The 18,845-nt window shown below is 48.5% G+C and overlaps 7 protein-coding genes across 10 annotated transcripts; 2 read left to right on the forward strand and 5 right to left on the reverse strand.

The window, feature by feature from the left end:
* Window positions 1-128: 128 nt before the first annotated feature.
* On the forward strand, window positions 129-5,219 carry PV09_03576. Of its 3 annotated transcripts, none has more exons than XM_016356793.1 (3): window positions 129-497; window positions 548-3,966; window positions 4,042-5,219. In XM_016356793.1, the coding sequence occupies exons 1-3, from the start codon at window positions 346-348 to the stop codon at window positions 4,992-4,994; spliced, it is 4,524 nt and encodes a 1,507-aa protein (XP_016215586.1). In that variant the 5' UTR covers window positions 129-345; the 3' UTR covers window positions 4,995-5,219. The 3 variants fall into 3 exon arrangements, with proteins under 3 accessions (XP_016215586.1, XP_016215587.1, XP_016215585.1); XM_016356794.1 differs by having other exon boundaries at window positions 548-3,915; XM_016356792.1 differs by having other exon boundaries at window positions 548-5,219.
* Window positions 5,037-7,317, reverse strand: PV09_03577 (uncharacterized protein). Its single transcript, XM_016356795.1, has 3 exons — window positions 7,121-7,317; window positions 6,982-7,070; window positions 5,037-6,931 (listed from the first exon to the last, which is right to left on the reverse strand). The coding sequence occupies exons 1-3, from the start codon at window positions 7,134-7,136 to the stop codon at window positions 5,225-5,227; spliced, it is 1,812 nt and encodes a 603-aa protein (XP_016215588.1). The 5' UTR covers window positions 7,137-7,317; the 3' UTR covers window positions 5,037-5,224.
* Window positions 7,318-8,375: 1,058 nt separating this feature from the next.
* On the reverse strand, window positions 8,376-9,778 carry PV09_03578 (uncharacterized protein). Its single transcript, XM_016356796.1, has 3 exons — window positions 9,268-9,778; window positions 8,845-9,200; window positions 8,376-8,789 (listed from the first exon to the last, which is right to left on the reverse strand). Exons 1-3 carry the CDS (start codon window positions 9,705-9,707, stop codon window positions 8,608-8,610), a joined length of 978 nt encoding a protein of 325 aa, XP_016215589.1. The 5' UTR covers window positions 9,708-9,778; the 3' UTR covers window positions 8,376-8,607.
* A 153-nt stretch (window positions 9,779-9,931) lies between these two features.
* Window positions 9,932-12,377, forward strand: PV09_03579 (uncharacterized protein). Its single transcript, XM_016356797.1, has 3 exons — window positions 9,932-10,049; window positions 10,114-10,404; window positions 10,464-12,377. The coding sequence occupies exons 1-3, from the start codon at window positions 9,993-9,995 to the stop codon at window positions 12,108-12,110; spliced, it is 1,995 nt and encodes a 664-aa protein (XP_016215590.1). The 5' UTR covers window positions 9,932-9,992; the 3' UTR covers window positions 12,111-12,377.
* Window positions 12,120-13,465, reverse strand: PV09_03580. Of its 2 annotated transcripts, XM_016356799.1 has the most exons (3): window positions 12,661-13,465; window positions 12,387-12,597; window positions 12,120-12,312 (listed from the first exon to the last, which is right to left on the reverse strand). In XM_016356799.1, exons 1-3 carry the CDS (start codon window positions 13,422-13,424, stop codon window positions 12,241-12,243), a joined length of 1,047 nt encoding a protein of 348 aa, XP_016215592.1. In that variant the 5' UTR covers window positions 13,425-13,465; the 3' UTR covers window positions 12,120-12,240. The 2 variants fall into 2 exon arrangements, with proteins under 2 accessions (XP_016215592.1, XP_016215591.1); XM_016356798.1 differs by having other exon boundaries at window positions 12,387-13,465.
* Window positions 13,466-14,569: 1,104 nt separating this feature from the next.
* On the reverse strand, window positions 14,570-16,354 carry PV09_03581 (uncharacterized protein; the record flags this gene model as incomplete). The annotated part of the gene is made up of 1 exon (XM_016356800.1): window positions 14,570-16,354. One exon carries the CDS (start codon window positions 16,352-16,354, stop codon window positions 14,675-14,677), a length of 1,680 nt encoding a protein of 559 aa, XP_016215593.1. The 3' UTR covers window positions 14,570-14,674.
* Window positions 16,355-16,987: 633 nt separating this feature from the next.
* On the reverse strand, window positions 16,988-18,763 carry PV09_03582 (uncharacterized protein; the record flags this gene model as incomplete). The annotated part of the gene is made up of 4 exons (XM_016356801.1): window positions 16,988-17,054; window positions 17,134-17,294; window positions 17,368-18,070; window positions 18,123-18,763. 4 exons carry the CDS (start codon window positions 18,761-18,763, stop codon window positions 16,988-16,990), a joined length of 1,572 nt encoding a protein of 523 aa, XP_016215594.1.
* Window positions 18,764-18,845: the final 82 nt, after the last annotated feature.

An 18,845-nucleotide genomic window follows, 5' to 3' on the forward strand; every position in this document is an offset into this window, starting at 1 on the left:
GCTGAAGGCGAGGCTGAGAGCAACGTGATTTGATGCAGGGAAAGTGAAGGCGCTATACTGCTTTAGTAACGATAACAATGGCATCTGGCATCTTCAGCAGATCTAGCTGTGTTCTCTCACTCTAGGTACAACATGCGACATAAGTAATTCAATTTCTACCTTCTAAACTGTCGCCGGCCTTGTCTCTGTTTTCATGACTTGCATGCTCGAAAGATACAAGAACACTTTGTGCACCAAGTTGCATTCTTCTCGACCAATCGATTCAGAGAGACGTTTACGCCAGCGGTGCTCATGATTTGCGCATATTTATGACAAGATAGATATTCAACAGAGAGCAAAGGCACAATGCGAGTTCCAAGCTGGCTGCTGCCGGCAGAACTGCTGCTGCTGGTCGGCAGTCTCCATCTCCTTCCCATAGCTGTGGATGCAGCTTCTCAATCCGTCAACATCGGCTTGAAAGCCTCTTTCAGCTCCGCACCATATCTTGTGGAACTTCTGTACGTTCGATTGCGCTGCTTTTTTAAGCTTAAAATTTACACTCTGGTAGTGAAACAGCTGCAGAGGAGAATGAAGGAGTTTACTTTAAGATCCTCGATCGTATCGCCAACGGATACTTCCAAAGCGCCGCTTCGGACAAGGAATACTACGAGAGATTTATACAGCTATTAGAAGAGGATGAACTTATTACAGATCCGGCGGCCTTGTCGTCCTTCGAGCTGGCGCTTGCAGTGCACAGTGCAGCCCCTCGGATTGAGGCACAGTACCAATACTACAAGACATCCATAGAGCCACTGCTTCAGAGGAGCGGTGCAAAGGACTGTAAGACTTGGCTAGAGTTTGCAGGTAAACAATTCTGCGAACCTCAGCTAGAAAAAGAGGATGCGACCATTCAGGACCTTAACATTAGAGGTTCTGGTGCTTTACCCTTCGACAGATGGGAAAGGCAGAACAAGACGCTCCTACCAGCAACACTGTATGCAGATATATTGTCACCCGATTTCGGTAAATTCCATACACTGATGAGAGATGCTGCGAAGGAGGGAAAGGTCCAATACCGAGTTCGGCATAAACCCTCCCAAACAGAAACTCATGCTTTAGCAATGAGTGGGTTTGGGGCGGAGTTGGCACTCAAGAAAACGGACTACATCGTCATAGACGACCGAGACAAGGACGTAAAGACGGAAGAAAAGGCTACGGAGCAGGATCTGGAAGCGGCAGACGAGGAGATTGCGGACCTGACACCCTTGTCGTCGTCTGAGCTAACAGATCTTGCCATGAAGACAGCAAGCTACATTATGACTAGCGAGTTCCCACTGAAGCGTCTTCTGAAAGTCACACAGGATTTCCCTAAGTATTCATCCTTCCTCGCGTCGCAAGAGGTTTCAGCTCTCTTCAGAAAGGAGCACGTAGGCAATCGGGAACTGCTTTTGCCTTCGGGTTTCAATGTCATCTGGCTCAACGGCCTTCAGTTTGACCCTCGAAAAGTCGATGCTTTCTCCTTAATAGACCATATGCGTCGAGAGCGCAAATTGATCGCCTCGTTTAAAGATCTCGGTTTCACGAATGCGGAAGCTATCCAATTACTTACTCACCCTGCCTTGGCAGAGAGCCAACAAGATGCCGCCAACTCAGACATAACACGATATGATTGGCGCGATGACATAGAAGGCGGCGATGTTATCATTTGGCTGAATGACATTGAGGCTGACAAAAGGTACGAAGACTGGCCATCCAATTTGATGTCATTCCTACAGCGTACATATCCAGGACAACTTCCCATGGTACGACGTGACTTGCACAACATGATTCTGCCTGTTGATTTCTCGGGCGCGAGAAGTGTTGGGCCGATTGTACAGACCGTTCAGGATTTCGTGAAGCGGGGTATTCCAGTGCGCTTCGGGCTTGTACCCTTGAGTCACAGCGAGAGTGCTGCCAAGCAGGCAAAGGTGGTTTATCATATTTATGAGTATTATGGACTGAGTGCCCTGATGCAGTACCTCGAGTCGGCCTTAACTGCAAACCAATTTGGTGACCCTAATGAGGGAATATTCCAAGCCGTTATCGAGGACCGCAAAATCAAAGCAGGATTCGAACCACGAAGTTTACAGCACGTCCTTGAACCAGATGACACCGATGAGCGCGTAAGAAAGGCACAAAAGTACCTTGCCCGCCTCGGTGCTAATTCAGAGTCTCCACCCCTTTTCATTAATGGTGTTCCAATCAAGAACAATGATGATTGGTTACAGTCATTCAGCCAGCGCATTTCAATAGATATGCGTATGGTGCAGAGAAAAGTTTGGGAGGGCGCCATCGATGAGGAAATGTGGCTACCTGGCATGTTTCTTGAGGATGCATCGCTAAAGCGGAACGCACTTGTGATACCAGAAGACGAAAAGCAGATCAGACTCGTGAGCCTGCTGAAGGCGTATGAGGGCAAAAATGCGGATCTCGTCAAAAGCCTGCCCACAATTTCTGCTTCAGATGACACCCCAGCGGAGGACAAGAGTCAACTCGTCGTCATCGGTGACTTCACTTCAGAACACGGGCTAAGACTCTTGATGGAGGCGATCGCTTTCCGACAGCAACATGCAGACGTCGAAGTAGTTCTGCTTGACAACAATGCGAACACAAAGAGTCGTCTAGGGCATGTAATTCAAGAGTTGCGTGTCGATGAATCGGGACTTCAAGATTTTAGCGAAAAATTGGCAGGCTTACTTTCAAGCGCTGAGCGCATAGATGCAGATTATCCTGTTCCATGGGGAGACGTCACTCCGCTCATTGAAATATTTGGTTTCACCACTGGGGAGGCGGGCTTGGTGCTCAACGGCAGAAAAGTCGGACCGATTCCTTCAGATGAGGTATTTGCGAAGGACGATTTCGAGGCTTTGTATGCTTTTGAGCTCAAGAAAAGGATTATGCCTGCGAGGACAGCCATTAAGCATCTAAATTTCGGCGAAAAAGTCGGGAATGCTCTTAATAACGCAAAACTGTTCTCCACTTTAGCGCTGTCGACCGTGTCGGATATCCCTGAAGGAATCTTTGAACTCCCACCACCCATTCGGACGAGATTGTTCTACGACTGGAATGCAACCAACACCGCAATAACCGTAGGAGACAACAGCACCGCTACTATTCAGATTGTAGCTGCAATTGATCCCGCTGCTGAAATTGCACAACAGTGGGTGCCAATCTTGAATGTTCTTTCGCAGCTTGACGGTGTTTACCTGCGCATTTTCTTGAACCCAATCGAGAAGCTTAAGGAGCTTCCTATCAAACGGTTCTATCGTTACGCCCTGAATACAAAACCAACCTTCGATGAGCGGGGCGAGGCGACCGCACTAGGCGTAAAGTTTGAAGGAATTCCCAAAAATGCACTTCTCACTGCTGGCTTGAACGTTCCACCGTCGTGGCTTGTTGCACCCACCGATGCTGTTCACGATCTAGATAATATCAAATTAAGTTCTCTATCCGCGGGCACCAACATAGAAGCTACGTATACACTAGAGAACATTCTCATTGAAGGACATTCTCGGGATGTCACAACAGGGCTCGCTCCACGAGGTGCGCAACTCGCACTCTCGACGGCCAAGGATCAGCATTTTGCTGATACACTTATCATGGCTAATTTGGGATACTTCCAATTCAAGGCTAATCCGGGTTATTACAATATCTCTTTGCTCCCGGGTCTGAGCAAAAAGATCTTCAACATCGATAGTGTTGGCGCTTTTGGCTATGATGCTCAGCCAGGTGATGAAAGTACAGAAGTTACCCTCATGAGCTTTTCTGGTGTGACGCTGTATCCACGACTTTCGCGTAAACCGGGAATGGAGGAGGAAGATGTGCTTGGAACACCGAAAACTAGCGCCGCCGATGTTGTTGCCGACGCTGCTGCAGATCTCGTTTCCGACGTAGCTGGTATGGTTGATACTTTGCTGTCCAAGGTTGGCGTCAAGCTGCCACATGCCGGTAAATACTTTACCAAAGCCGTGGCAGGCGCCAGAGAATACCTCTTCAAGACTATGGCTAACTTAAGTCCTGTAGCTGAAGTCGTTACAACATCTCCTCATGCGGATATCAACATTTTTTCCGTAGCAAGTGGACACTTGTATGAACGCATGCTGAATATAATGATGGTCAGCGTCATGAAACACACAAATCACACGGTCAAGTTCTGGTTTATCGAGCAGTTCTTGTCATCTTCTTTCAAGACATTCCTGCCTACTTTGGCTGAAGAGTATGGATTCAAGTATGAAATGGTCACGTATAAATGGCCTCACTGGCTTCGGGCGCAGAAGGAAAAGCAACGCGAAATCTGGGGCTACAAGATCTTGTTCTTGGATGTCCTTTTCCCTCTTGACTTGGACAAGGTCATATTTGTGGACGCCGATCAGATTGTCAGGACAGACATGATAGAACTGGTCAACATCGACCTCAAAGGCGCACCGTACGGCTTTCCGCCCATGGGTGACTCCAGGACTGAGATGGAAGGCTTCCGCTTTTGGAAACAGGGCTACTGGAAAAATTTCCTGAAGGGCTTGCCGTATCACATCTCTGCACTTTATGTCGTGGATCTCAAACGTTTCAGACAGATTGCTGCAGGCGACAGACTTAGGCAACAGTACCATCAGCTCTCGGCCGATCCAGGTTCACTCTCGAACTTGGATCAAGATCTGCCCAATAGTATGCAGATGGTCATTCCTATTTACACCTTGCCGAAAGAATGGCTCTGGTGCGAAACTTGGTGTTCGGATGAGGATCTTGCAACTGCGAAGACGATCGATCTCTGCAACAATCCGATGACGAAGGAACCGAAGCTAGATCGAGCTAGGAGGCAAATTCCGGAGTGGACCGTGTACGATGAGGAGATTGCTGCTTTGGCGAGGAGGACAAAGGGAGAAGTGCCAAAAGGGGATGAGCAGGAACGGTTACAGAAAGACGAAGAAGCTAAAGAGGGAAAGAGAGCTGGAAGCGCTCCAGAGCATAATGAGCTCTGATTTCTCGGCCATTATCTCTTGTACCGAAGAGAGAAATAAAACCCTGCGTCTATGTACGAGTATGTGATTTTAGGGCATGATACGGCGTACTTCGGATTTCGTTTAGAGCATACAGATTAAGTATGTTGAGTCACTTGGATTATGGGTAGACTCGCCATCATGCACTGGGTGTTCTATTCCATGCTTTCAACGCTAGCAGAAGAGTCCAACTAACTTCGAACCGTCGCAACTCAAACATCGACTTTCCAAATCTTTACACTGGCATCTCCGCCCGTCGTAACCACTTTCCCCGGCTCCGGCCAGCCAACTCCATTGACCCCATCCTTGTGTGCATTGAGTGCCTTCACTCTACGCCCGGGGTCCTTCAAGCTCCACACAAACACATTCGTATCCAAGCTACCGCTGACAGCGTTCTCCTCCTTTGCATCCCATGCAATACTGGTTACCCTGCCAGTATGAGCAGACCAGCGGTCGGTGGCTACACTCCAATCCGCCGTTTTGTACACGATGATCTTACCGTTTGACACACCGGCTGCCAGGTACGTGCCATTTGGCGAGAAGGAGAGCGTGGATATCGCGGCGGTGGGCTTTCGCAGATCCTTGTCAACGGGGGATGGCTGCTCTGGAGACGAGAGCGAGAATATGCGCACGGACTTGTCATCGTGGCCGACGGCTAATGTATCATTGATGGCCGCGATTGCGGTGGCGCCATGCGAGGGGAAACTGGAGACCTTTTCATTGTCTTTAAAAACGACAATTGCTTCACGGGTCGCGGTGTAGGTGTAGCCTTTTGCGGATGCAACCCCTTTAGGTTGACCTCCAATGGAGCCGACACCAGCGACAAAGGTTTTCGCTGAGATGCATCGAAGCGTGTCGTCCCAGCCAACAGAGTACACACGGTCCTGCTTTGGGTCCGACGTAATGCCAGAGACGTAATTTGTGTGTGTATCGCCGTCGATCTTTTCTGCAGTACCGGTTGCCAGATCCCATGCACATACTCGTCCTTCGAAGCTTCCGGTATAGAAAGTTTTGTCTGAAATGGCAGCTGCCGTGATGCTCTTCTGATGGCCTGTGATCACCCTCGTAGGCTTTGTACTTCCCTCCACGAGATAGTTTAGGTTTCCGTCAAGATCAACGGAGATGATCAGACCGTCACTTCTGCCGGCAGGCCAGACTACACCAACTTGTTGATCCGGTACACTCACCACGCCTTCCTCGCCCATACGCCAAGTTTGCGTGTTTTTCCCAGTCTCAATGTCCCAGACTCTCACGGTCTGGTCTGCGCTCGCCGTGACAAATCTTTTTGAATCTTTGGCGAAACTGACACCAAATATACTGCCTGTGTGCACATTTTGTCCAATCTGCGTCTTGGGCTCTCCAGTCTTTCCGTCATACAACCATATCTTCTTGTCTGCACCAACGCTGACCAAGGTACTTCCATCTGGGCTGAATTGTGTCCCAAACACGAACCGATCATGCTGCCCACGGTTGCTCGTATTGAATTTGAACGGGGCGCCGTGGAAGAAGCAAAGCTGGGTGTCATCACTTCCGGTAGCCGCGCGCAACGGCCGCTGTTGCCTGATGCTCACGCAGTTGATTTGACTTGAATGGCCAGATATTTCGCCAACGCTGTTGCCGCTGTCCCAAGTGATGCAATGCCCCATCCGCTCCTTGCCCTCTCCTACGGCAATGATACGCTGTGAGTCGCCGTCCCACGCTATGTCGTTTATACGGCCCGCGATGATGCCATATTCACCCTTGGTGATCATGTCTTCGCCCACAGCATCCCATACGCGGACCATTCCCGAGACGTCGCCTGATGCAACATAGTATCCCGAAGGTGAGAACCGCGCTACTGTGGTTTGGGTAGTGTGCGAGGTGTATTGAGTCGACACTGCGGGATTGTCGATCGACCGGAGAAAGATGGATTTGTTAGACTACTCCACATGTCAATTGCGGCTCACAAAGGCACAGACTTGCTTCATACAGCATATGCTATGCGCTCGCCCTTCGCATCTGAAGACAGCGGTGTCGGCTGTCCGCGTGTTGTGCTAGGCGACGCCGCCCAAATTGCCTCTGTTTGATGATTAGTGGGGTATTGGCGTAGGGGCAAAACTGCGGCGTACGGGATTTGATTGACATGTTGGGGCGAATGCTAGATAAACGAGTGGTTGAAGAGAGTGCAAAGTATGCTCTGTAGCATGAGGGGGATTTGGACTATTTGTAAAGTCAAACCTCTTTGCTCTGGAAAGTGTTGCCTTCTGTAGTCTGCTGCACCGTGCAGCATAATCGAGGTGGGCTGTGGCACTTTAACTGTTTACGGTGTTGCGTCATCTCGCCAATCATAAACATTGACGCCCGTCTCTGTCTCAATTTCAGGATGAATCAAAGCGTCTCGAAAATGCTTAACTTGGAACCTCTGCCTCTTCTCAGACAGCTGGATGCTACAAAGAACTTAGGATATGCTCAAGTCGCCGAGCCGTTATGATTGCCTCTCGCATCATTCATATTATAAGACCGCGTTATCCTTTGAATACTCGTAGTAAAGATGCTATACGCTTGGATCATATTTACAACCCTCTCATGGGGAGAGTGATCTACGCATGCTTAGTGCTAAAGGCTTAGGCCTGGACGGGATTTTGTCCCATTCCTGGAGCGTACCTCAATTCGCCTCCTACCCAATTCTTATCTTGCTCATCAAACGCAGCACAAGCCTTCGCAATGAGCGAGTTCGAGGCTTGTTATTATATAACAAGCTGCCCATGTGGGCGACGTAGAATGGCCATGGGCCGCTGTATAGGCTTGTACTAGAGAGTGTTGCCTGAATGAGGATTCCTGAACAAGTTTTGGTTTCCCAGAACTTGATGGAGCACTCTTGTGAGCAAATTATCAGTTACATTTCAACCCTTGACCCATTTTTGGAATTAGCACGATGAATTTCCTTCGAAACAGCCCTTATAACAATGATGCAGATGTCACTCGCACGACATGGTCCGGATTAGGTACCGAGACTCCAAGACGATGCAGGTTGGAGAAAGAGTCTACGACCAGAACAAATTCGACACCCAGTTTTTGAGTAATTTGTTGCCGATAATATGATCTCTGATACAAGCACTGCCCGGATTACTCTTCGAAGGGCTAATTATCTTTGTTCCTAGGGAGTATTCACCTGGGTAATACGATCGCATTTCATTACGAAATGCGAAACTTGCCGCGAGTATTGCTTATCCTAAGCAAATACCGGAAAGTTGTTAAGGCCCCAATGTTGGATACATCGATGTACGGAAATCGTAAGATGAAGAGATTTGGCAAGAAGATGAAGTATCAGATGTTGCAGGCTGCGAATAAAGACAAGCGTGAGACGACGAATATGAATTGTGGGGAGTGAATACTACTGGAAGCAAGTGACTAGGGTCAAGAGTGATGATAGAGGTTGATATTTACCATTTTTGGGTATTGATTTTATCTCCTAGGATATCTCATCAACGTTTATAGCGCCTGCTTAAATCCTCTTGCATTGCGTTGCATATGTTACACTCTTTTCCTTTCTTTCTTTTGCATGGCGTTCCTATATCTCAAAGTAAAGATACTTGTCATTTGGTTCAAAGGACGTCTAAAATGGAGGCAAGAAAAATGGGTAACCGCCATTCTTAAACCGGAAGATGCTCAGCAAGAAGCTGTACACCAGGAAGATGACCGCTGCCCAAGACAGCACAGCAACCTGTTGCATTTTCGGGTCTGCAATTCGGGGGACCTTTACTGCCAAGGTGATTGTCGCAAAGGCTAAGACGCCATCTACCGCGAGAAACTCAGTACGATGAAGGAGCCGAGAGGAGCGGAGTTGACTTACAGATTCCGGCAACAATCTGCGTCTCGAGCCCATACTGACTCTGGAAACCACCAGCAAAGATTTGTATGCCCCTGTTCGCATCACCAGCCGCATAGGGCGTATGCCGGATGTGATTGAACATCTGGCCGCTGGTAAATAAGAGGACGGCAATCAACGATATGGCAGCCCAAAGATTGCGGTTCTGTAGGAGCGGCCATACGACAGGAGCGGCGACCGTGACTATAGAGAGACCACCCAGAACGGAGACGAGTGTCAGAATGAGCTTGACATAATTGAAGGGACGGGTAATAGGAGGGTGCGGTCCAGAGGGGAGGTGCCTAGCGATCCATGTGTGAACAGATTCGGCAGACTGGGGACTACAATCGGCTTGGTTAGCATGACACTACGTTGAATTAGGATGTCAGCTTTTCTCCAAAGACTCACCCGGCTGAGAAATCGTATCTCAACGGACTGCTATCTGGCCGGGCATCCTGTCCCGTTGTTGGTGGATACAGTAGGAGCACAGGAGCATGCTGCAGACCCAAGCTCTGGAACGTTCCCTTGCCATCCATAAAGTCCAGAGTTCCGAAAAGCAGCCTTGAAGCACCCTCTTTATCACCCCGCTGCCATGACTTTGCGAGTACATCCCATTCAGACTGGAATTCTTGGCAGACAGAGCAGCCGAAGCGAGCTTCCAATGCTGTGAGAAGGACGGCGACAGAGTAGTCCCGAGGAGTTTTCGTCAAGGAGCCAAAGGAGGAATCATCCAACTTGAGGGGAAGTGTCTTAGAGAACGAGGTGGAAAAGCGATCCGCTGCTGGCTTTTTCGCGGCCAAGGCTGCGAATGGCAGAGCCAATGCAGACAACAGGCCGATGAATTTCATTTTGGTCCTTTGCCTGGAGCAACGATAACAATTGCGAAGGACAGAGAGTGGTTTGCGAAAGCTGAAAACTGAACGAAGAAAGGGTACTGCTGCAAGGCTCAGATTGCGTACACGAATACCATAGCTCAAAGAGGACTAGCGGCCGCTACGGGAGTCCGGAGTTTAGCCGCACAGAGATGGCGTTGTTTACAGTGCAGAATGCGTCGCGCCCAAAGCGTGACGACGGCGAAATCGTCTTCTCGATCAAAGCCTTGCCATTCTTGCATAGCATCGATATAACATATAATGGCGGCCCCAGTCGCCATGGCGCATTCTGCGCCACGCATCACTGAAACCGCAGAGGTGTGTAGCTGCGCGATACAGCTGACTGTCCTATCAGACGCTAATGTTAGTGATATAAACACAGCTACAGCAGGCATTGAATACCGCGCATTTTGAGCTTAACTATGAGAAAAGTGCACGAATCATCGAGGGTGTTGCTAAAGATGAGGAAATTCGCGTTTTGAAGGTGAAGATTCATATCATGGAGGATGAAGTGGAGGAATTAAACGAGCAACTGGCCAAAGAGGAGGAGCGCGTTGACATGCTCATTCAAGATCTGGAAGAGGCTACTGCAAGTGCAGACCAATTGGACAGCCAAGTTAAGAAGTTGCAGAATGAGTTGCGCGTGAAAAATCGCGAACTAGAGACTGCTAGGGTACCGTCTCGTTCCTCACTTCATGCCATGAATGTGCAAACTAACTTCCATTTCTGAAGGCCGAAGTCGCAGCATTGAGCGACATATCCAATGATACGGCAAAGGTGCTCAAGGAGAAGCTTGCGCTCGCTCGAGAACTGGCTAATCTGAAGCCCGAGCTGGAGCATCTGAAAACACAAGCTGCATCTAACCAAGAATTGCTGGCGGAGAAATTGTCTCTTCAGCGGCAGCTTTCCACCCTGCAGGTCGAGCTCGAGAACGCGAAGCGAAGCGCAGATAGGAACTTCAAAGCGGGAAAAAATGATGAAAAAATCGAAGAGTACAGAGCACAAATCGATCAACTTAGAAAGGACCTAAAGGAAGCGAGGAAGACGGACAAGAAGATCGAGACGCTTGAGCTTGAACTTGTGGCCGCAAAGAAAGCAGCCGAAGAATATAGCCGACCCAAGTCAAGCTCGAACGAGCCCGCTTCGCATGAAATGAAGACACAGATCGAGGCACTAAAGAGGGACCTTGCCAACGAAAAGAGAGAGCGTCAACGCGCGGAGAAAGCGTTGGAAAAAGAACAGGCGGGCTGGGAGGCTCAACGCTCAACTCTAGAGGATAAGCTTGCAAGCTTCCGTGCAAAACTCAAGTCTACAAAAGAGAAGCTAAAGCAGTCTGAAGCAGAGTTAGACTCCGTGCGTGAATCTGTAACGTCCAATGCCGGTGCCTCAGCAGGTGCTGGGACCAAGGCTACTGCCAACTCACGGAAAAGATCGGCACCTGCCGTCGACCCCGACGTGATGTTAGGAACCCCTGGAGACCATCCGCAAGCCAAGAGGGGACGAAAGGCAGTGACTGCGAGCCATGTTGGCGATAAGAGTACATTCAGCATCACACCGTTCCTTAACCGGACCATGAGTCTTGTACCCGAAAGTCCTGGGAGCGCGAAAGAGGACTCCGGCGGGAAAAAGCGCAAAGCCAGTGATGATGATGACGATGTGGAAGGTGGTAAAGATGCAGAGGAAGCCACTCCGTCCGCAACTGCGAAGAGAGGAAGCAAGAAATCCGAAAAGACAACCATGACCAAGGTCCTTGCACCAGCGTCGAGTGCGAAACAGAACAGCAAACCTCCAGCTAAGAGAAGCAAAGGTGCACCGTCTACGCTGGAGAAAGTCGCGGAGGAAGACGAGAACGATAGCCCTAAGAAGCATCGTCCAGATCCCGCACCGGAAAAGGATAAGGAGGAAACCGCAGCGACCACAACAATGCAAGAAACGTCTTCTGAGAAAGAACCCCCTGCGCCTGCCGGAGCGTACAAGGAGAAAAAGACGACCACAACTGTTCCTCTCGGCTTGGTGCCCAAGCTGAAGTCGACCTCAACAGGTAGCAAGCCACGCAAATCGCTACTCTCTTTTGCAGCTTTCACGGACGAGCCTGCTCCGGTTGAAAAGAAGCCAAAGAAGCGAAAGCTACTGGGCGGCGGCGGCAATACCAGTGTTCTCGGTGGAGGACTAGGCAAGACCCTTTTTGATGAGGATGACGACGACGGGCTGCCCAGCAAACCTGTCCCTGGAAGGGGCCTTTTTGCAAAGCGAAACTTGCTTGGTGGGAAAGGCAAACCAGGCGCGGCGGGTACGTCCGAGGTGGACGGGTTTGTGTTTAGTCCGCTGAAGAAGGATAGAAAAGCTATGGCATTGGCACAGAGCATGTTGGGCAATTAAGGAGGCTAATGACGGAAAGAGAACTTTGGTTTGACCGGTGCGTTCTATGGATTTTTGGGGAGTTAAATCGCGCCCAAGCCTGAATTCTTTTGATGTGCAAATTGCGTGTTGCAACGCTAGACTCTCCAAATCATCCGAGCACTTCTTCTCGTCCCGCATCTTCTTTTCGACGTAGGCCGATGAAGTACGCTTCCTTACTCTCCTGTATGATCTCATTAGCCTTTGCATTCGACTAGATTCCTTCTCTAGAAGGACTGAAAGAATTCCTCGACTTACACTCCGCGAACTTTCCGGCTTCTCCCTCACCACCTTCTCAAACAGCTTCTTGAGCCGCATCTCCAGCATCTTGTCCTCACTCCCTGTATAGAATTTGCACACGAACGCCCCGCCTGTCCTCAGCGTGTCGAATGCAAAAGTCAATGCCGCAAAGCACAAGTCCATGGACCCCGCATGATCCTTGAAGGGAATACCTGAGGTATTCTGCATCCTGTGATACGGGTTAGAGACGCTGAAGACCCACGGGGAAGTGGTTTGGGGCCAGGGCGCTGACATGTCTGAGAGGAGAACGTCGATCACGCGGCCGGCCGCAGCATCACGGTCCTTCAAAGTGAGCTTCCGTTTCTCTGGCAGTGCGTTCAGGTCTGACGGAGCTGGCGATGTTTGCAGGGCGGGCTCAGGACTCAGGTCTAAATCGGCGTGTCTCTCCATGTCAAGATAACCATGTTCCTCTTCTTCCACATAGAGCATCCCATTCTCTGCGCTCTTAGTTTGGTCGTTTAGAACTGGCCTTTTCGGCCGTCCTTTGTCTGGATCCAATACATATCTCCTAACCTCGTCCCGAACCTCCTTGCTTAAGAAGTTCCCCTGGATGGTGCTAACGCCTCTGGGAGGCTGAACGGGCAATATATCAATGCCTATGACGCGACCGCCGGGGCTGGTCTTGGTCTGCGCAACTTGAGACCATGAGCCAGGAGCATAACCCAGGTCAACGACCGTTTGTCCGGGTTTGAAGAGACGGTATCGCGCGTCGATCTCGAGCAGTTTGAAAGCTGCGCGAGACTTCAAGCCGTTCACTTTCGCTTCTCGAGAGAAATGGTCCCGCGCTTGGCGCGATTTCCATCGTGTGGAGGACGAGGATGATGCGTTGCGACGTTGGAGGAATCGTGGCTCACTACGTCGTAAAGAGGAGAGGCCGCGAGGAGAACTTGGGGGCGTAATGCGGCAACATCGCGTGGCGCAAAAGCATATTGAAGGACTCCGCGTGTCAAAGAGAACGCTGTCGGTCAATTGACGAAATACGCGCTGCGTGAGCATGAATTGTCAATCTTTTGGGTAAGTGCCAGAGTCAAGGTGACGATATGCAGAAAAGGTACTCCGTACATGAGAAACCCTTCCTGAACCTGCGCCGAGGCCGGATGAACCTCCGTGCACAACGCATTGCAACAGTCACAGCAAGATATTCGTAGACGTACGATGGCTTTTCATCTGCGAGAACCGTGTGGAACGGAAATTGAGGACAAGATTTCCTTTCGCTTCATTCCTTGAACAACTCACCTCCTCTTCGTCCTAGATTTTGAAATCCCTCCTGAAAATAGTTCTCCTCATTAAATCGGATGGCCGTTCATCACGTCCATCAATCCTCGCATAGTCCATCGGTCTATGGCCAACCTGTGATTCAGTTCCATAGATTGAAGAAACGAAACATTTGACTTGAACATGTGTCCATTATAGAATATTGTTATCTCTAGGCTGAACCGCTGGCATAAGCTTAACATCTGAACTTCTAATGTGATACTTATCCATGTAGATTAAACCAAATATCTGTACACATAAATAGAGAAGGTTTATTTTACGGACAATGTTCTGAAATTTGTGGTATATTACATAGTAGTATGCCTATTGCTATACAATCAGTTAGTTTAGAAAAATTTTTAGTTTGATTAAATAGTCAATAATATAAATAGAAATACGATATGTATATTATAATATATGTTATTACTGGATATATATATATTGTAGTTAGATATATCTAAGTTTAAGCTATTGACTTTAGATTAGAAGAATATATTAGTAGTATTAGTATATATAGTAGTTACATGAAGCACCGAGCTGCGTCTTATTATCGCCAATGTGTGCATATCTGGGGCCGAAAAGATTAGCTCACAGCAGCGCGACTAAGAATTTAACAGCATTATCTAGGGCTCCAGTATGTGCTTCGAGCATGATAAGAAACTACTGCCTTGTCAAGGCATTTTCGGGGTTTATAGGGCTTCACACAGGTCGGGTAATGGACACGCGAAACAGTGTACAGGCAAATACGACGGCATTGCTCTAGACTCAACGGATAGAATTGTAGAAAAAAGCCGCAAAAGCTGTGAATGAATTTGATTTTAATTAGGAGAAGATATTAGGTTCGTCTATTTCATTCTGTGTTCGAATAATCTTCTTGATGAGACATGGCCGCAATCAGCAATTCGCAGTCCCATGCTGATGGTTGGATAAAAGAAGCGCACAAGAGGGTATAAATCCGCAGCTGCTTCGTCAGAAAGGAAAATGGCCGAGTCTCAGGCCTCCGAAGCAACAAAACTTTGCTGCATGTCGCGACAGTGAGGATGACGACCATATTCACCAAGATTACTTGCAGCATTGACCGTAATTGCTCTCTCCCGTTCGCTGTTACTCAACCAACACGCAATGTCTGACCTCCTAAATGTGTATCCCAAGAATGCGGTACGTTTTCGTATTTCCATTGCAATTGGCCCGCAAACCGGGTCTCGCAGAATCTTGTCCCGCGGCCGTTTGTGCTTTTCCTCAAGAGAACCGATCTGAGACGCCGGTTCGAACCACCTCGCAACATCGTCATTGTGTCTCTGCAGAGCTGGTATCCACGGAGGCCGTGTGCGAGGTAAATTATCCCAGTCAAAACCTCTCGCAGTACGGAAAAATTCGTGCCCTTTGATCTGCTCGACGGTGAAACGTGATTCTTGATTCCGAATCACGCTGCATATGAAGCTCACAGCATCATGCCCTACATCTGCTAAGACGATCGCGTTTTGCGACTGAGGTCGCTGAACGCGTGGATGCGTCGGAAATCGTAGGTATTTGTGCCACTCTAGTGCTTTGGCTTTGATGCGTTCCCGACTGGAATCATAGAATGGTGTTGAGCCATACAGACATTCGTAGAAGATTACACCAATACTCCACCAGTCACAGCTACCATCGTAGTCTTTGCCTTGAATGACCTCAGGTGCCATGTATTGGCTTGTGCCAACCACACTTTTTGCATATTGACGCCGCCAGGGAGCGTGGTCTAACTCATCTATAACATGTGCGATGGTCTTATGGGGCTTAAGCGGCTGATCCCCCGGATCTAAATAGAAAGGTTGGACTAATTTCGACTCTTCATAGCTAGCATCAGTCGAATCACCAGTAACTTCGATTCCAAGCCTCTCGCAAAGGTACGCTCGATTATTCGCGTAGTAGAGTCCTTGATGAGACCAATGACACGAAAAAGCGAGGCCAAAGTCTGTTAGCTTAAGGTGGCCATCGGCACCGATCAAGAAATTATCCGGTTTGAGATCACGGTGTATCCACCCCATTTTATGTACCTCTTCAACAGCACAGATCATTTCGCCAACGTAGAATCTCGTCTGTGCTTCTGTGAGGACATCTTCTCGAAGCAAAAGAGCCAAGAAGTCACCTCCTTCCATAAACTCCATGACCAAATAAAGATTCTCACGGTCCTGAAAAGTTTGAATGAGAGGGACTGTCCATTGCGATCCGCGGGTTGCGCATTCCGCAAGAAAGTCTCGTTCGCACTTGAGATGGGCTTCTTGCCCGATTGTGAGCATTGTGCTCTTGTGCATGATTTTCATCGCATAAAATTTGTTGGTGTATTGCTCTTTAACTAGCTGAACAAGGCCGAAGCTGCCTTTACCAAGTGGCCTTTGCAATTCAAAGTGTGTTTTCTGGTATGGCTCTGGGTCATTCACTGCATACCTCTTCGTTTTGAGTGCTCGAGGTTGGCGCAGATGATTGGGATTAAAATTTGGATTCTCATATTCCAGTCCGAGATGTATGTAGTGCAACTCAAGGAATACCTTAGCCGCTACTGTATGTTCGACGGTGGATATGGTAGGTCTGTATTTCGATGAGACTTGACTTTTGGCAGCTTCAAGAGAGAATAGAGAAGGACGCTGTGGGATTTCGCAGACGCAACGCTCAACGTGCCTGCTGATCGTCATTCTCTCAGATTTGGCGGTGGGTACGTATCCAACAGGCCGTACGTTTGCAAGCGCTTGCGGACAGTGAATCGTATGATCTACTAAGCATTCTCGAGGCTTGATTTTTTGCGGAGAGCAGCGACTAGCCAAGTCAAATCAGCTGCGAAATACGGTGCAAATATAAAATTGAACATGATGCCTACCGACACTTTAACTGCATCATTACGATTCTCCTGAGCTGTCCAATTTTGGAAATGAAGAACCTCCTATTTTCGCGTATCGTAAACTTGTGTCTTCTCGGTTGATGCGGTCGGTTCTGCATGGAGGGTGGGATAGTTGATGCATACGTTAGTCATAAAAGGTGAAGCATGGACTTGAGAAAAATGTAATGGTACGAAGACACATTCGTTTAGTTTCGCAAAATTAGATCCAGTAAATAGAGAACCCCGGAGTGAAGCGGATCAAGCAGACTGAGTGTGAGGAAAGCGGTAGCATCCACCCTGCAGCTTCCTTCCATCAATGTTTGGGCTCTGCTAAGTGCTTACGACCGAAAATGCGGCCAAATGAATTAAAGAAGACAGGATCGATCGTTACGACGTCTTCAAGTCAATGCCTGTTAGTCGCTTTGTGTTTGATAGCGTGAACGTCTGAGATCTACCTTATCAGAACTGCTTGTTGTACTAGATCCAGCGCTCCTTCTTCTGAGGACTTCATAGCAGTACTGCAGAAAATGACGTTCGGAAAATATCCTGCGAAAAATGAGCATCATTTCTAAATCAGCAAAAGTTTGGCGCACGTACAGAACGATTCCAAAAGCAATGGACAGACTACCCGTCAGGAGCAGACTTCGCAACAAGTTCATAGTGATCAATCTAGGATGTATTGCGGAAAAAATTGCAGCGAATAGGACGCCAGTGGTCGTAGATATCATGCTAGGTAAGGTATCAGAGAAGCTAAAGGGCTGGGTTTGATCAGCAAGGTCAATAAGTAGAAAGTTACCAGCACCTGCCATAGTGTGAATAGTGATTGCTTACTTGTCCATGTTGCAAGAAATATTTTGATATAAAATGAGTATTGAACAGAATACGCAGGCCCATGTTGACGCAGTTCGCGTATACGAGTCCAGAAGCTCCGAGTTCGAATTTTTGCAAGGAAAGCCATGCTGTGCTAGCAAAAGCAACAAAGAAGAATCCCATCGAGAAGGACTGCGAGCCTAGTTGCGAATTGGACGCCACCGCTGCAACAAAAGCTTCAGTGAGACCGTTTATCGCAAGGAAGGGAATGTAATAGCAGTAAACAGACAACACTTTACCAGCTCCAGTGTCTATCCATCGGGCGCCAGCAACGAGTCGAAGCAGTAGTGGAGCAATAGAGGGACCAATAGCCACTGCAACCAGTCCAATCAACAGGTACAACTTCAATATAGTCCGAAGCAGTCGTTTTGCTTCTCCAAGACCGGTATTCGTTGGCTTCTTAGTTGCGGGGTCCGGTGAGCACACATTTGCGATCAGATTTCGGCTGCTCTCTTCGATTGGTTGGAAAAGCATCCGAGCGATAAGGCCACCATAGTTTGATGCCAATGCATATGCACCTTGGTCTTGGAGCGAAGCAAGTGTCGCGATGAGAATAGAGTCACCTTGTGTGAGCACATACTTGAAAGTGTCTTGAATCCATAGACTGAGAGTCAATTTGCTCAAAGACTTTGAAAAATAACCCCAAATGTACTTCTCATCGTTGCTACGAAACTTTTTTAGAACCTCCATAGATTCATTTTGGTCAGAGTACTTACGATGCCTGCAGTCGACGTGGGAGCAAAGAAACGTTGTCCTGGGCACTGATCGGCCACACCTGAACCGTATACGCAAGGAGACGGATACTTCCATATGCAAGTTCTCCAAGGGCGAAAGGCAGTATTCCGATGTCATTGCCGGAAGAAGAGGCCCACATGGCGGCTCCACAGGTAACAAGGCATCGCAGTACAGTTGCAAGACCTTCGGAAGATGCTCTAATACCGAATCGGAGTTTCTGTTGAGCGACAACAAAAGCCGGCTCAGTTAAAAGTTGGGCGATGCAGCTTATCGCATAGATTACCAGAGACTGTTTGAAATATGGAGTATCGGGTACATCGGCTTGGAGGTATAATCTTGCCAAGATGAAAGTCAGGGGCAGTCCAAGAATTATTGAGATATAAGACATGTTGACCACGACAGGCGTATGGTATGGGCGTCTCTGAACAGCTACTCTGATGCTTTCCCTTGAGAAGTAGAGGGTCGTGATGGTGTAAAGGGCGAGTTGGGCTTCCAGGCCCAGTAGTTCTGGAGACACATATCGGAGTAGTACTTGGTTCACCACGAAAGTCAAAGCTCGCGTCGCAACCTGAAGTAGGATCAGAATCGAGGCCCCTTTTGCTGAAGCCGCGAGTGCAGACATGTTAAAAATTCGAGTCCTTAGAATTCGTGCGCGCTCAGGTAATATCTTGTGACGATTCTGGTAACTGTGTTGTGTCCTGAGA

This window comes from Verruconis gallopava, assembly GCF_000836295.1.
Source record: "Verruconis gallopava strain CBS 43764 unplaced genomic scaffold supercont1.9, whole genome shotgun sequence".
NCBI classification, from domain to species: domain Eukaryota; kingdom Fungi; phylum Ascomycota; class Dothideomycetes; order Venturiales; family Sympoventuriaceae; genus Verruconis; species Verruconis gallopava.

Bases quoted from the DNA above. Each gene is read 5' to 3' on its own strand.
- PV09_03580 (XM_016356798.1), bottom strand. From the start codon at position 13,424: ATGCTCACGCAGCGCGTATTTCGTCAATTGACCGACAGCGTTCTCTTT. The intron at 12,313-12,386 runs GTAAGTCGAGGA...GAGATCATACAG, and splicing joins AGCCGGAAAGTTCGCGGAGT to GAGAGTAAGGAAGCGTACTT.
- PV09_03578 (XM_016356796.1), bottom strand. From the start codon at position 9,707: ATGAAATTCATCGGCCTGTTGTCTGCATTGGCTCTGCCATTCGCAGCC. The intron at 9,201-9,267 runs GTGAGTCTTTGG...AGCCGATTGTAG, and splicing joins AGATACGATTTCTCAGCCGG to TCCCCAGTCTGCCGAATCTG. The intron at 8,790-8,844 runs GTAAGTCAACTC...TTCTCGCGGTAG, and splicing joins GCAGATTGTTGCCGGAATCT to ATGGCGTCTTAGCCTTTGCG.
- PV09_03579 (XM_016356797.1), top strand. From the start codon at position 9,993: ATGGCGGCCCCAGTCGCCATGGCGCATTCTGCGCCACGCATCACTGAA. The intron at 10,050-10,113 runs GTGTGTAGCTGC...ATATAAACACAG, and splicing joins GCATCACTGAAACCGCAGAG to CTACAGCAGGCATTGAATAC. The intron at 10,405-10,463 runs GTACCGTCTCGT...CCATTTCTGAAG, and splicing joins GCGAACTAGAGACTGCTAGG to GCCGAAGTCGCAGCATTGAG.
- PV09_03577 (XM_016356795.1), bottom strand. The intron at 6,932-6,981 runs GTATGAAGCAAG...CATGTGGAGTAG, and splicing joins GCGAGCGCATAGCATATGCT to TCTAACAAATCCATCTTTCT.
- PV09_03576 (XM_016356792.1), top strand. From the start codon at position 346: ATGCGAGTTCCAAGCTGGCTGCTGCCGGCAGAACTGCTGCTGCTGGTC. The intron at 498-547 runs GTACGTTCGATT...ACACTCTGGTAG, and splicing joins CCATATCTTGTGGAACTTCT to TGAAACAGCTGCAGAGGAGA.